At 40.7% G+C, this 15,488-nt stretch overlaps 2 protein-coding genes across 8 annotated transcripts in view; one reads left to right on the plus strand and one right to left on the minus strand.

Moving 5' to 3' along the window:
- Nucleotides 1-239: 239 nt before the first annotated feature.
- On the minus strand, nt 240-12,389 carry alx3 (ALX homeobox 3). Of its 5 annotated transcripts, XM_037104499.1 has the most exons (8): nt 12,016-12,389; nt 11,043-11,388; nt 10,397-10,476; nt 9,115-9,269; nt 6,737-7,058; nt 2,346-2,617; nt 1,140-1,262; nt 240-974 (listed from the first exon to the last, which is right to left on the minus strand). In XM_037104499.1, the coding sequence occupies exons 3-8, from the start codon at nt 10,401-10,403 to the stop codon at nt 627-629; spliced, it is 1,227 nt and encodes a 408-aa protein (XP_036960394.1). In that variant the 5' UTR covers nt 10,404-10,476; nt 11,043-11,388; nt 12,016-12,389; the 3' UTR covers nt 240-626. The 5 variants fall into 5 exon arrangements, with proteins under 5 accessions (XP_036960394.1, XP_036960397.1, XP_036960393.1 ...); XM_037104502.1 differs by lacking the exon at nt 9,115-9,269; XM_037104498.1 differs by lacking the exon at nt 9,115-9,269 and having other exon boundaries at nt 10,397-10,538.
- A 44-nt stretch (nt 12,390-12,433) lies between these two features.
- slc6a17 (solute carrier family 6 member 17) overlaps nt 12,434-15,488 on the plus strand; it is a 38,852-nt gene continuing 35,797 nt past the window's right edge. For all 3 annotated transcript variants that reach the window (XM_037104492.1, XM_037104491.1, XM_037104493.1), the window contains exons 1-3: nt 12,434-12,575; nt 12,690-12,767; nt 12,923-13,044. The gene's annotated coding sequence lies outside the window, so the exon portion shown is untranslated. The remainder of the gene's footprint in view (nt 12,576-12,689; nt 12,768-12,922; nt 13,045-15,488) is intronic.

The raw sequence follows: 15,488 nt of genomic DNA on the forward strand, positions 1-15,488 counted from the left end.
TACGGTCTCTCTGCACCGCGGAAATCTTTGTGTTTATGGCAACCACAGCCTGCAAAGCATTTTTGCCCCATGACCACATTCCCAGTTAAATTGTGACACAGACTTTTGGTCAACTTTCTTGGTAATTGTTACTTTAAAAGAGTCATGCCAAGGCTAAAATAATTCCGTCCAAGACTGTTTTTGTTACATTTTTTGATAGTCTTTCCCCAAAAATAGTTTCTTATTGAATAAGACAGATGCTTTAGATGGAGGCCTTTATTACTGGTCACACTATAGAGAACAACAGACAAAAGACAATGATTAATATGATAATTACAATTTTTACATGCTTAAATAATTTTTCCTCTTTGGTTTCAGCACTGTGATATCAAACTAAGATTGAAAGTTCCCATTAATGCGCTGGATTTTCATGCAAGAGGCTCAAGTAGCACTCAATGTTCATGAAACTCCTATTCCAAGATCTTCTGAAGTGTGACAAGTCTCCAAGTTGGCTTATATAAATGTTAAGAGGAAATATCTGAGTCATATGCTGAGGTGGGTGTGTACACCAGGCTCTGTCTATGGGTCGGGAATGTAATATGCTTTGGCTCAGTCAGTGCATAATGGGGGAACTGGCACTGTTGTGGTCATGTAGGCCAGGAGAGGATGCTGCCTGGCTCTTTGGCTTTCATCCGCAGCGCCACCAGGCCCGTCGGCTTGTATTCGGCATCAGGCCCCTCAATGGAAGGGGACCCAAGGCCTCCTGGGAAGCCATGGAGCGAGTAGAGGCCGTTGATGCCAGGATGGTGAGGCGGGTGGTGGTGGTGGGGATGGCCAGGGGATGGGGGCATGCCCATGAAGCCCTGCAGATTGCTGTGGGGGTGAGGGTATGGACTCATGCAGGACGACGGGATGGAGTCAGCTCCTAGGACACAGCCGGCACCTGAACCACCACCTCCTCCTGAAGTTGCCCCCGGCCACAGGTTGCCCTGCATCTGGACAAAGAGAGAATTTGGAGAGGACACATGTTGAATTAAGAATGAACATGAAAACATAATTTTTCATATTCTTTTATGGTGACAATATCAGCAAAGCCTGGATTGAGCTAGAAAACAAAATAACACAACATCACATGTCATTTATGATCCGCAGTGGCCCACCTGGTATGTGTCATGGCGAGGGAGAAGAGAGATATCATAAGTAGCAAAGTGGTTGCGGACCTCCTGGATCTTCCCATAGCGTTCCCGTTTCCTCCACTTGGCTCTACGATTCTGGAACCAAACCTGTTAAATACAAAAATACAGGATGACGCACAAGGTTCAGAAGACAACAGGTCATAAACTACACGTCATAAACTACGTTCTATATATTGTTATAAGTTTGACTGGACTTAAAATGAAAGATATTACATCATCTTGATTGTGCAATTTTTATTCTATTTATTATGTAATTTGATTGGTCAAAAAGCCGTTAGAGATATGTGTAATTCAGTCTTGACTAGTCAATATTGAATCACAGGTATCAGCAGTGATGTCACTATAAATCACACTCAACTTGTCACAAGTCCTAAATGGTGATTGCAGAGATCAAATTCAGCTTTGACTACCCAAAGTAACAGATTTAGATATCTCAGACATCATAATGACCAATCCCAATTGATGGATATGACATTGCTAATTTGAGGTTTCCCATTGCATACTGGCTAAACAAAGAATTTGAACAGCGTCAGCAGAGGCAGTAGCGGTTGCGTATTGTGTTGTTCCAGAAATTAAATCATCTGCATTTCTTGCTGATGAATGAAGTCATGCACAAGCTGCAGCTTTAAAAAACCCTGTCAAAACTGACAGTAAAACAGCTTAATATATGGATACAGAGCTACAGCATGATTGAATAGCACACTGCTCCCACTTACTGAACTTCTGACATAACTGCAAGGTAATTTCACTTCTTCAAAACTGTAATTCAAGATATCTGTAATTAGACATTAGCCCATTTAAACTCTTTTATCTTTAAATGACAATGCACATATTTGTAATTGAGGGGAATTAAAGAAATGTTGAACATGAGTTATTGTGTGTCGTAGATATAGTCTAAAATATAATATAGTCATTACTCAGATGTATATATCCACAGGTCACACTGCAGATATAATGCAACGTCACTTTATACCTGTAATAAGAAACCCCATACACACATACATGGGTTTGGATTTTACTGGTCAAAATATAAGTATATCTTGAATTAGAGTTTTGACATGGCAAAATAATGTTGCAGACATTATAATGAATATCTAAACTGGCTAATAAATGTTAAACAAGCTAAAAAAATTCCAATGATAAAAAACAGGGAGCAGCCCTAGCACCCACCTGAACCCGGGCCTCTGTGAGCTCAGTCCTCAGGGCAAGCTGCTCCCGGGCGTACACGTCGGGGTAATGCGTCTTCTGAAACACCTTCTCTAGCTCCTCCAGCTGAAAGGTACTGAAGGTGGTGCGATTGCGCCGCTTCTTGTTCTTGCCCGACAGGTCGATGGAGTCGGCGATAGAGTCCCCGTGTAAACCGCTGCCTGGCTCTTTCAGCTTGCCACAACAATCTGTGCCGATACCGGGATAGCCCATCTTTGGAGGTCCTTTCTCCCTGACTGAAGCATGGAGGGTACACAGAAAAATGTAGACAATTGTATACATTTCAAAATGAATATGAATTAATTTGCAACATTTGGCATTTTTATTGTCAGTGTATTAGCATCAGTTCACCATTTGATGGGGATGAGAGCTCAAGATTCTTTCTTTTAACACTGTTTAAGTCTGATCCTTTGTCAAATACATTGTGTAGAGTGATGGGAATTCCGTCTGTTTGTAGTCAGCCAGATCCCAAACGATTTATCATTTAGTGCCCTCTTGCTTTTAAAAACTCAGCAAAATGTGTAGAAATATATCACTTCAATTATTTAACTAGGCTATACTTTTTAGAATACCATAACGTTACATTAGGTTTCGTGTAAAAACCTAAAATAATGTAAAAACATCAAACTCTATTACTGTACGTGTACCACAAACAGTGTTATGAAAAGTACTCAAAAGTCATATACATAGAGGCTCAATGTACCATTTTACCAAAGCGAGCCTTTTTTGCAACTTATCCTGTCTTGTATTAAATTTTTTTAAAAAAGGGGAAAAAAGGATAAGAAAAGTTCTCAGATGCAACCAATACATTACCAATTGTGTCATCTGTTTCACAACATTTGTATGGAGTCCATTGGAGTCCATGTTGTCGCTGTCAGACACTCTTGAGAAAGTCTGAATTAAATAATTTAATCTACTTTGTTAATCTATTTTGTAGGGGTTCAGAGGGATTGGATATGACCCCAAGAAACACCACCAACATATCCAATGCCTTTTTATCATTCACACCTATAGTCAAATTAAATTATTATCATTTTTAAATTGTGAGGAAATTGCACAAATGAGGAAAAGATCAGTGCTATGGAAGCAAGAAAATGACAAACCTCTCTCAATTTCACTGCCAGAGAAATGGTTTAAAGTTGCTATATTAAGCAGCACACTCTGACCTGGATGTGGTTCTCACACACAGTGGTCGGACAACATTTTATCATTCTACAAGTAAAATTTAATTAAAGAGGGTGTCACATCAAACATCACGTTTGTGAGATATATATATTAAAAACTTTAATCTGTTGCTTATTTTTTATATCCCTGCCAATCTAATTCCCAAACTCAAATCTGTGAGACGCCTGAGAAAACTACACAGACTAATTCAGCCAAACAGCCTTTTAATGTGATTATCTCAGACATCCCTTATTTAGGCAGTGGACTCTCAGTGAATAGGCTCAAATAAAACCCACAAGGCAATAAGAAGAAAAAAAAAGAAAGAAAAAAAAAGAAAAGGCAGCATTAAGCAAAAAAACAAGTATGTAGCACTGACAAGATTATATCTGATAAAGAACATGATTGTTTAAATTAATAATATACATTCTGCCTTTTCCATTTATCAGTAAGGGGAAATCTGAAAGCATTATTTCCCTTCCTGTTAACAGACCATGCAAAGGGCTTTTTCCCTCCTGCAGTGTTTGGATGTTGTTGTCCATGTTCATTATGTTGAACCCTGAGCTCCAAAACAAAACTCACTCTGCATCTATCTGCAGGAAATTCACTCACTGGGGGCGACTGAGACACTACTTTGCTATTCTCCTAATTCAACATGGGGCCCAACAGAGAGCACTTTTCAATGCAACATTAATTTCCTTGTGTCCATTAGATCCCACCTCGCGCCGCAGTCCATGCTTAAAATATTCTGCGTTCAGATCGCAAACTGGGGCCGCAGGACATTGTATAGCTTTCACCCTGTCAAACACCCACATCCGCTCTGCCTCCACTGCAATGTAACTGGAGATGTAAATGAAATACGGGAAACGGCAAATAGAGGATAAATTCAAATTGTATAGGTAGGAGTATCACGCTGGGAGCACGGGGATCAATTTTAAAGCGCTGAAATAGCTGCGCTAGAAATTTAAGACACTTCCTTTTCAGGCCTCTCTTGTGCTGTACGTTCAGGTTTTCAATTTCTGCAAAACGGTACCCCGGTACACAAATGTTTCATTCTGTGTCTTTAATAGATGTATAACAGTTAATGGTTTTTAATCTACTTATCACAGCAGATTGATAATAAAAAAAATAATGAAAAGATTAAACAAGCTTAGCCTTTAATAGCAAAGTTTGAAATTAATTCTATTTAGTTACAGTTTATTCTGGTGAATTCCCAAAAGTATTTAAAAAATAGTGCAAAAAAAAATGTGAGCGACACATTTTACCTGCGGACACATTTTGTGTGCGATATTTTGTGGCAGACATGTCACAGATATAAAGACAAAAAACTATTTTCCTACGGAGAATGTGATACATGTTCATTAGAATTTAGCGGTATGACAAATATAGTATGAAACATTTCTGGAAACAGTTAAAAGCCTCAAACTTCACTGATGAGTTAAATCAAAACAAGCAACTTTTTTCACATTCCGACTGCTTTTAATTGGTGAGAAGAGTGAAAAATCTTGTGGCATTTTTGCTGAAAAATATATGTGTTTATTATTAAAATTAGTATGAAACTATTTTAGAAAGTATTACTAATTACTAATTGCGTATTACAATTGCACAAATGTATTGAAAATAAACATCCTTGCAAACTATGAAAACTTCAAAGTGTGTTAAGGTGATCGAAGGGTTATAAATGAGATGGCCAGTCACACCGTCACTAAACTTTCCTCCCACTGTAGACAAAACAGGAAGACGAGCCTGCCTTTGAAGGTGTACGAACTCAAAAACACACAAACATTAAGTAGCACAAGTGGATACACACACACACACACACACACACACACACACACACACACACACACACACACACACACACACACACACACGGTTCCATTCTGCACATGCAAACATGCAAAGCCCTACTTATTTTCAGTAATAAAGCTAATAAGTCACAAAACAAATTATACTATTACTGAACAATTGCATGACTGTGTGTGTATGCCGTTTGTGTGTATGCCCTGTGTGTGCACGCATGGAAACAGAGGAATTGTGAAAACCTACATGCCTTCCTTCGCTTATTTACACTGAATTTATAAGAAAAGTAATAAAGTCCACTTTAAGCCAGGAGAGCTGATATCATTATCATAACTAATTGTGAAAAAATTCTATCGGCTGTCTTTGGCAGAGACATGAATCAAGCGGTTGTATATTATTCTGGACGCAGATATCACAAAGACCTTATCAGCGCTCATATCCTCTGTTGCTTTGCAGAATCATCAACACCAATAAATAAAGTGGAAGACCACATAATTCCTCCAGGCTTCGGTTCAACATATACAGGCATCACTTTTCTTCCCAAGATGGAATTTTACAGGCTGATACATCTGACAGGCTTTGAGCTGCTGCAAAATGCAAATTCAATTCTGATTTCTAACATTTAAATTACCAATATTTTGCATAGAAAAAGAATAAGACTTGTAAGTGATGGAGAGACTTTAAGGCTAAAATACAGACATGTAAAGCCAAATCTTGGCCTAAAGAGCGGTTTGCTGACTAGAAGCCCGATGACACACCCAGCTTGCTGCCACACTGACCTTTAACCTCTCTCACTTTACATCAAGGACTGTCACCTGAAAGAAAACTTGCTGACATTTTTATCACAACCATCACCTACAAAACTCAAGTATAAAACTGGCTTTGGCACACAGACAAAACCGGCAAACTGCAAAAGAACTGGCTCACTGACAAAGATTTTAAAAACGAATCAACTGACGGATCTGTGTCAGCTAATTTCCAACATTCTTTGCAAAGGATAAGATTATTCTAATCTGATTCCTCCATTCTTCTATTTATTCATATTAACACTTTTCCTGTACAGGAAGGCCATTTTTAAAATGGCAAAATTGGAACAAATATGCTCATGCAAGGATTGGCTTCAAAACAAAAAAAATGTTTGTCATCAATTACTTTTACATATGAATGTCTTCTCAAAATAAAAAAAAAAGTTCATTGTGAAAATTGGCCATCATACAAATATACTTTAGACAAATGTAATACCAAGCAAAGGCGTCACCTTCATTATTATTATTATTATTATTATTATTATTATTATTATTATTATTATTATTACCCTACTCTTCGTTCCTATCTTTACTCATGTTTTAATTTATTATCCATGTGAAACACACAACTTCTCTCCAACTCACCTTCCGAGTTGTTCTCATAAAACGCCGGCTTGCCGCTTATCGCGGTGCCCTTCTGCTCCTGGTTCATACTGTCCAAGAACTTGCTGTGTTTGGACGGTGAGGCGGGCGGGTTCGCCGCGGCAGCGCCGTGCGTAAAGTCTGCCGCCGCAACATCACCGAATCTCCCCATGGCGGTGGCGTACAGATCCCCGCGCAGGCTGAGTCGGTGAGGAAGAGGGGGAGGAGGAAGATGCGAGGGTTTCTGCAGCTCATCGCAGGACAGAAATGAGCCGGAGCCGCCGTGCTCCAGTCGCGGGGAGTTCTCCGGCGTCCTCCTGCTGCTCTGCGAAGAGAAAGGCAAACAACTGTCCGTGTCCATCTTACGGCTCCAGCAGCAGCAGCAGCAGCAGCAGCAGCAGCAGAGACAACAGCAGCGACTGGGCGCTGATAGTGTGGGCGCCTGAGTGAGAGGTTTTTTTTTCCTCTTCTGTGTTCATGTCAAGTGGGTGGGATTTAACAGATCAGAAACAAAGACCCGTGAAACCGGGATTGGACTTTCTGAGTGTGTATGTGTGTGTGAGTGATAGAGAGAGAGAGAGAGTGCGAGCGAGAGCGAGAGCGAGAGAGGGCGTGTGTGTGTGTGTGTGTGTGAGTGTGAGTGTGTGTGTGGTGGGGTGTCTGTTACAGTATCCAGCAGTCTGATATAATCCGCCAAAAATTCAATCACGTGTGGTTTCTGTCCCTCCAATTAACCATTTAATTCCTATTTCATATATTGTTATGGCTCTAATCACCAAATGAAGCAGGACAGGAGAAGCAGATTCTCTCTCTCTCTCTCTCTCTCACACACACACACACACACACACACACACACACACACACACACACACACTTTACGCACAGAACATTGACCGAATAAAAACGCACTTTTCTTACTTTAATCCACTACGACAAGGTCTGTTCTTTTCGTTTTTGTCTGATTTATATACTTAACAAAACTGTAATTTCGATTAACTATTCTTTTTTATTTTACTTATTGTACTATTTCATGTGAGGCGCGCAACGAGTGGGCCTAAATCGGTTCTGCTCATACAGCCTTAAAGATTTTTTCCTTTGCTTTGATTTAAAAAAAAAAAAAAAAAATCTGCCCGCACACTAAAGCGCTCAGCATACTGAATTTCTAGTCCTGTTACATTGGTTTTTCACGTTGGACGTCGATGCATTATTCTTACGCCAATGTACCCTTCCGCTGAAGTCACCGACGGTCAATGTCACATAAAAAGGCCTCCACAGTTCACTGTAGTGTCGCACAAATGTATGACCATTAAAACGGGCCCAACTTGAATAAAAATGTAAAACGACTACAATTACAAAGCGGGTGAAAATCAACTTAGAAGAGCACTGCCGAGGTCAAATAAAACTAATTAAATTCAACAACAATGTTATGCAAACATTTTATGTTTTAATGTAAATTCATTAAAATTAGATGTAAATGGTTTATTTAGATAATGTATTTAACTGTACACTCACTGCAATTGACAGTTGTTTTGTTTTGTTTTTCTAAAGAGAGAGAGAGAGAGAGAGAGAGAGAGAGAGAGAGAGAGAGAGAGAGAGAGAGAGAGAGAGACTTTAACTTTCGTTTAAAATGCATCGGCAACCAAGAAAGAAAATATGAATGTATCTATACCTTATCAAACTATATTTAAATATACAGATAGCTTTACAATGTGACGCTTTCGGAGGTTGTTATTTAAATAATATTTATTCAAAACTGAGAACTGCAACACTGTCGCATCAGTTCACCCATTATTTAGAACAGGAGGATTAGGTATTCGATCGGTACTTTTGAGAATAATGTAACATCCCGGTAACATCATGTCGGGCCGTATCAAATTATCATTAACATATTGATCACACAGATTAAACACAAAGCAGGCATTTACTGTACATTACCGATGCGGGCTCCCGACGTGCACACTAACTCAGCCCGACGTCTGCTTGTAGCTGATTTCCTGTGGCTGCACTGAATAACACTGACAGTCCCTTAAAATGATGGGAACAGCTAAACAATAGTTATGATGGTCATAACATGTCCCAGCTTACAGTGAAATATAGTTTTTAATTACTGCATTATAATTCTTAAATCTTTGTGGGATTTTTTTACTTGATCTCGCTTGACAACTGTTTTGATAGGAGTCAATATAAAAATGATAACTAAAGTTAAAGCAGAAAAAGAGGCTTTGTCCACAAAATGTGTTATTCATTTTCTTTACCATGCAGCTCATAACCGACTGAATATCCTGCAAGAGAGTCAGACTCAGCAGTGAGATAAAAGGATTTGGGATACTGACATGTTATCTCCGATCTAGGCGAACCCCGTCTAAACACAGTGCACTTACCAGGTTCAGACACGGTACCGCTGATCTTGGGGACATCTCACCATCTCTCTGAATACCTGAGGCTGCACACTGTTCAGCTGATGGACAAGTGTGTAAACATGAGGTCCATTTGGGCTGAGAGGCCTCATAAGCCCCATTTGAATCCATTCTGAGCTCTGAAATATCAAAAGTGTCCGCGTTACAGATCCAAGTGCGGGGAGGAAGAAATATGGAGCTGTGAATAGCGGCTCCAACGGAGGTCGGATTCGTACTTGGATCGCCTTTTGTACGAAGTCCAACTTTCAATCAGAATTTCAATTACAAATAGTGGATAATAAATAGTGTGGGATAGGGAAGCATTTATAATTCTACTAACAATTGTATTTCAGATTATTCTTTCACACTACATTTCTATCTTTCCTAATAAAGCGTCCATTTGAACACAGTAAAAATTCCAGTCTTCATCTGGACACAAATTGCAAAGACATGGCTGCTTGCATGGAAAAGGAAGAGCTCCTTTACGCTTAAAATGATTAGTGACCCTAGATATAAGACCTAATGACATTTATGAGTAACATGACTTAGATTAACATGTTTGGGTCAGTAGCGCATAGGAGCTAAAAAACGCAGCGCTGTCATGTTAATAACAACCACAGTGCCACCTTTTACCCTCCTACACACTCTTAAATGTGTATTCATCCCCGTAAACCTCAGTCTAGGTGTAGCTGCCAACATTTGTCAAACTGTCTGGCTGACCACCATTAAAAACCTCACGATTCTGTTAGAGGGGAGTATGAGTTTTAAGATGCACACACAGAAAGGAGGTGGGGTGGGGGGACACGGATATGTTTTTCTCGAATCTCGTGACAAGCATGTCCTCTGTAGCCCAAGGCAGCAGAGCACTCTTGAATTCACGAACCCAGCTGAGTAAATGCATTCCAGAGATGTGGGCAAGAGGAAGAAAGTCTGCGCTATGATCTCAGAGCCGCCGCAGGTAACACTGTTTATATGAATACTGCATCAAGAGAGCAGAAGATGTAGAGGATTATGGGGATGGTATTTGCTGAGGAATCAAAGTCTCCTATGTGGATGTCTGTGGCTTCCTCGAGGAGATGTAGTCCATTCATTTATGCACTGAAAAGTCCATCGTTTCGGGTAAAATAGACACCGACTTCTCCGCCACATCAAAAAAAACAGAGCAGGGCTCTTCATGAAATAAGCACATCGTTTTATCCTCAACCATTTGCAGGGAAGTAAGTGGTGGTTAACAGGAGGGAAATTGCAGAAAATAGCAACAACTCACCGTCCATACCATGACCAGCTCCGCTCGCTGCTCCCCGCGGTCCTTAGCCCTTGTCCCCCAAGCCTGTCCTGGGCATGACCCTGCACAGGAAATCAGTTCAGCCTGTTGGGAGTCCCAGGACTCCCCCCGCCGCCTCCCAGCTCTGGGCACAGACAGCGTGGATAAAGGTGACCCTGCACTTTCACCACGCACCCTGCGGCCCTCAGGCTAGAGAGCCACTTCCACCCCTCCCTCCACTACATCCTCTCGGCCTGCATGGCTGTCAGTCTGCAAGGCTTTAGCACAACCTGTTACACCTTACATCCTTTAGCTAGCATGTGTAAACACAGATACTGCTGTGTGAAAACGATGAATATTATAATTATAGTTATAGTGATGTCATGATTGTAAAAGTGTCTGGCATGGGTGTGGAGAGTCATCAAAGATCTGGCCTTTTTCAGTGACAATCTCTGTTATCGAGAAGTTATTAAGATCGACCTGCCAGATGAACAGAGACAGCCACAGAATGGAGCCCAACTCTGTGCTTCATACAAGCCGGCGGTCTTTGTCTGGCTGTCGCTGCCTGGGGCCTTTCCCCTCACGTACAGGGTGGCGATTCAACCTGAGGTTTGCATTAGAATAGGAGAAGGATAGCTAATTCAATTACCCGCCATGAATGCACAGAGATGATCCCATACGCAGAGCCAGGGCTCCTCTCAGAGGCCTCCCTCACATCCTCCAGTCTATGTCCAGAAGCTGCACAGCCAGCTGAGGACGTGATTGACAGCTGCCGACCCCGGGGTCAGCTGGTTGAAGAGGTGCATTCTGGGAAGTTTAAGCCAGTCCGCTGCAGCGATGGGGGTTGAGGTTTTCGAGAGGGAATGGGAAGTGGGGTTGCTGTCCTCTGTGTGACCTCATACGAGGCATCATGGAGCACAGTGGAGCCTAGTGAGCGTCAGCAGCAAGTCAGGATCCAGAGCCACAACACACATGAGATGAGCTGGGGTACGTATCTGTCAGGAAAAAGACCAAGGATTCTCATAATGGATGGTAGATGGTACTGTTTTGCCTTGAATTTGACCGTATGAAAATATTATTTTCCACACTTCTTTGCAAGAGCATAAAACAAAGAACATTTTTCCATTCATTTCACTGCTGGAAGGATCAGGACATCTTCAGCCACTCAATTAACCCCCTGATGATCTTCAAACCAAAGGACCATGATGCTTGACAGAGCCGAGAAACCAACTATGACAGGTCCTGCACCCTTTGTTAATTTAAATTTGGACCTCGCTCTCCTATGGTTGGTTTATAATAAAAGAGTTTCGGCTGCAACACATGCTGTGTGTTGCTTTCTTTCTGTAGTTTGGGAAATTGGGAGCACTTAGTTCAAACCCATGCCAGAGTTACCACAAAGGCTGAAAAGGCCTGCGACAGATAGCAAAACCTACAATACATGAAAATTGACTGCTCACTGTGATTGTTACTTAGCAAATTTTACCTTTTCCGCATAAATACACACGTATACAATGTCAGCGTTAAATAGCAATATAAAACGCATCTCTCACCCTTAGCAAGCGAGCAGCTAGCTAACTCTACAACATTAGCAAGCTGAAGAACCCATACAGGTGCTAGCTTACCCTCTGACTTTTTAGCAGCTTGATACGAGCACGTAACCTCTTTTATATTAGTTACAGGGAGCTGAATGAGGAGGCTGGCTCGGCACAGTAGCTCTGGGAGAGGGAAATGCTGTGTGTGTGCGGGAACACCGGGTTATGAAAGCTCGGTCTGTCGTGATAAATGCCTCTCTGCTCTGACTGGCTCTTAATGAAGGACAGACCGGTGCAGCCTCGCTCCTTATTCACAATCTCCAGGAATCCGTAAACATGCACCTTAGCTAAAACCATCTGGATGTATCAGCTAGCCGGGCCCTGATATACAGATACAGGCCAGCCAGAGCTAAAAATAAATAATCTTATATGTATTTTAGAGCGGACGGAGAGCCGTTGACGAAGAGGCCCTGATGTGCGGTGACGCATGCGTAAATGAGTCGACGGAGGAAAATTTCCGTTAAAACAAATTTTAGTTAACTGTTAGCATGTGTTGCTAAATATCCATTTTTAAATATGTATATATTGCTATATAACTTGGGTCCCGCAAAATTCCACTTTATCAATCATCCCGTGCTGTCTGGTTTTAGGTAAACTCAGATTAAAGTCAAATATAAACTAGCTATAATCGTCCGTTTTATTGATGTATGCTAAAATAAGCTAACATTAGATTAGCAATGGTCAATAAAGGCTATTTCCTTTAGGTGGAGGCAGCCTTCATTTGATTGGGAACATTATATCCTCCTCTGTCTCCACCGTTATTGAGCAGTGTTACGGCTGAGGTAATAAATTATTATTTATTATTATTATAAACTATTTCTGAAGGATTTCCGCCGACATATTGAGGGGAAAGTAGACTAATGTAACGATTAAACGGCGGGATCACTTTGAGCTGTAATGCTGTTGATGCTGTTTTTGGTTTTTGCCCCTGACCCAGGGTCTTGGATTGAATTAGAGGTGGTCGAGCAGCGACTGGAGATCACAGGATTTTCATTATGCAGAGGCAGAGGACAGGGACCTCCGCAAGCCCTCCTGTCCCGCAGCCGCTGCGGGTTTCCGGTGAGTAGACGACCTGAACGTGTCCCTGCAAGACATGTGGCACCTGTGTTCACCTGTCAGTCAATAGTGCTGTGAAAGAGAGGGCTTTTTCAATTACTTTTAAATGAATTTAATTCTAAAAAATGCAGAAGACAGATAAATCAATTACAATGTAATGATGCGAAATTTAAATGACTTTTGGTAGCTCTTATTTATTTATTAAAAATACATAGTATTTGCTAATCAAATAGAATTAAACTGTATCTTTAAAATCACTGTTTTTTCTTCATTCACCTAAGATCCGACCGTTCAGTGTAACGTTTTAGTAAAAATGCTACAGGCTAAACTGTAATAATAGTTTACAAATGTCATAATTATAATATAGTAATTGTAATGTTTAAGGTTTGCAATAAACTAAAATAATTTTCATTTTTCAAATGAGTTTGTTTAAAAATGTATATAATAATGCTTAACAAGCACTACTAGATTTTCTCTTCTCATCGTTGCTGTCTCTTCTAAATAAAAGCAGAATATTTGGGGCAACGTGTATGAAATCTTAAATTGTTAAATCTTCACTGTAAATTCACTTTGGCGTTATTTCCTGAAATAAGATTTCACTCGTTTCTCTTCTCTGGTGATTGAATGAAACAAGCATTACACATTTTTGACTGCAAGGTGGGGATATTATTATCATATTATTTCACAGTTTTCTACCACACAGCCTGTTCCCGTTGTAAATAATAAATCACAGCAAGGGAACGAACAGAGGCTAAATATTACATTTTTGCGCAGCTAAAAAGCATCATCTGTACTACTCTGGATTTTCACCGCGAAAAAAAACAAGACGTTTGCCGGCTGAGATGCTCTGAGACGTCTTGCTTAGAAAAAAACAAAAACAAGATGAAATATAAAATAAGTGGGCTATAATTATTCTTTTCCCTCTGTGTTCACAAGCTGGTTGAAGCCGTTATAGCCTAAAACATCGCAAAAAAAATATATAATAGCCTTTAGCTTGAAATTTGAAGGAGAATAAACTATTTTTACTTACTTCATTATTTGACGGGATGTTAACGACCAGACACAGACCACCAAAAATACGTTTTTTTAAAAAAGAGAAAATATAGTTATATAGGTCGATATAAATTTAAAGCCGACTGTATAGCAATAAAACAAACACGATGGGACTTGTCGTGGAGAAACTACTGAAAGCACAAGCGACTTCTGTTAAGATCTTGTTTGTCAGCTGTCTTATTCTCATTAAAGGTCTTTACATTCGTGTGTGTGTGTGTGTGTGACAGTCCGTCCTCAGTCTCTGGCATCCTGACAGACAGACATACTGACAGACAGACACTCACAGGTCTGTAATCCTGAGGCTCCAGACAGGACCTGCGGCTTTGGCAGCGGCCTCCGTCTCCAGCGCATCAAATGAGAAAACTCCTGACGCACAGGAGGTCTCCGGTAGCCGAACGGCTTTCTCACATATTTTTTTGCGGGGGGGGGAGACAAACCTGTCAGCTACATTCTGGATAAATATGTGAAAGTCCGCGGAAGAACCACGTGATATTTTTTTTCTTTGTCGGAGCGCCTCACAATAAATCAGACGCTTTTCTTTCAGCTGAGTTCAGCTGAGGGAAAGGATGACAGTCGCAAAAATTGCAACAAATTTAACGTGCTCACGTTTCTCTGCCGCTATCAGCTGTGTCAGAGGGATTTGATGGACTGTACCATAAAGTCAAGGTGTGAAATCTTCTCCAGAATATGCTTGTCATAGACAGATAGATCTCTTTTTTTCTTAGAAAGTCCTTCTTAAATGCCTTGATGTTGCTATTTGAGAGCAAAAGTTGATTTTTGAGTTTCTAAAATCAATAGCTTACTACATGTAAAATGTGACAATGAGTTACACTTTGAACGTTCATTATGTCTGTCTTGCACAAACACAAAATAACACCTTTTGCATATCTAAACATGCCCCCTTTGACGTTTTCCCAATCACTCTGTGTAACATAAAGCAGAAACGTGAGATTTATACTAAAAAATATAGGAGTGAGTCTTCTCTGAGAGGTTCTGTTCTTATATCTGCTGAATGCCAAACCCCCTGGTGCAGTGCAGTCCTTTGTTCCTGTCCAATCAGATACAGCTGTACAAGCCAAACTCCACAGGGATAGCTGGGGTCATCCTCTCAGCGGATGCTCGGGCCCATCCTGCTACTGGTGCCCCGAGGGCCTGGGCATAGAGTACGACCCCCCAAACAGCCACCCAGACACTGGCCATAATGCCCTCCTTGACTGAAGCTAGCATGGTGGCAAGTGTTTTGTCTGTGCTCTGACTCTCGCTCTCATCCTCCCTTTTGAAATGCATTTTTTTTATCATTGAGGACACATTCAAGTACAAACAGTACAGCTCACAATGCACAATCAAAACATATTACTTTAATATAAGTACACTATTATAAAATCCACAGGGGA

Source organism: Acanthopagrus latus, chromosome 7 (genome assembly GCF_904848185.1).
Source record: "Acanthopagrus latus isolate v.2019 chromosome 7, fAcaLat1.1, whole genome shotgun sequence".
Taxonomy (NCBI): Eukaryota; Metazoa; Chordata; class Actinopteri; order Spariformes; family Sparidae; genus Acanthopagrus; species Acanthopagrus latus.

What these genes read in the sequence shown, in the direction of transcription:
- alx3 (XM_037104498.1), bottom strand. Translation starts at nt 11,071, where the DNA reads ATGGGATCATCTCTGTGCATTCATGGCGG. An exon ending in TCTCTGTGCATTCATGGCGG is followed by an intron (nt 10,539 to 11,042) that starts GTAATTGAATTA and finishes GTCTGTGCCCAG; the next exon opens with AGCTGGGAGGCGGCGGGGGG. An exon ending in AGCTGGTCATGGTATGGACG is followed by an intron (nt 7,059 to 10,396) that starts GTGAGTTGTTGC and finishes TTCTCTTCGCAG; the next exon opens with AGCAGCAGGAGGACGCCGGA.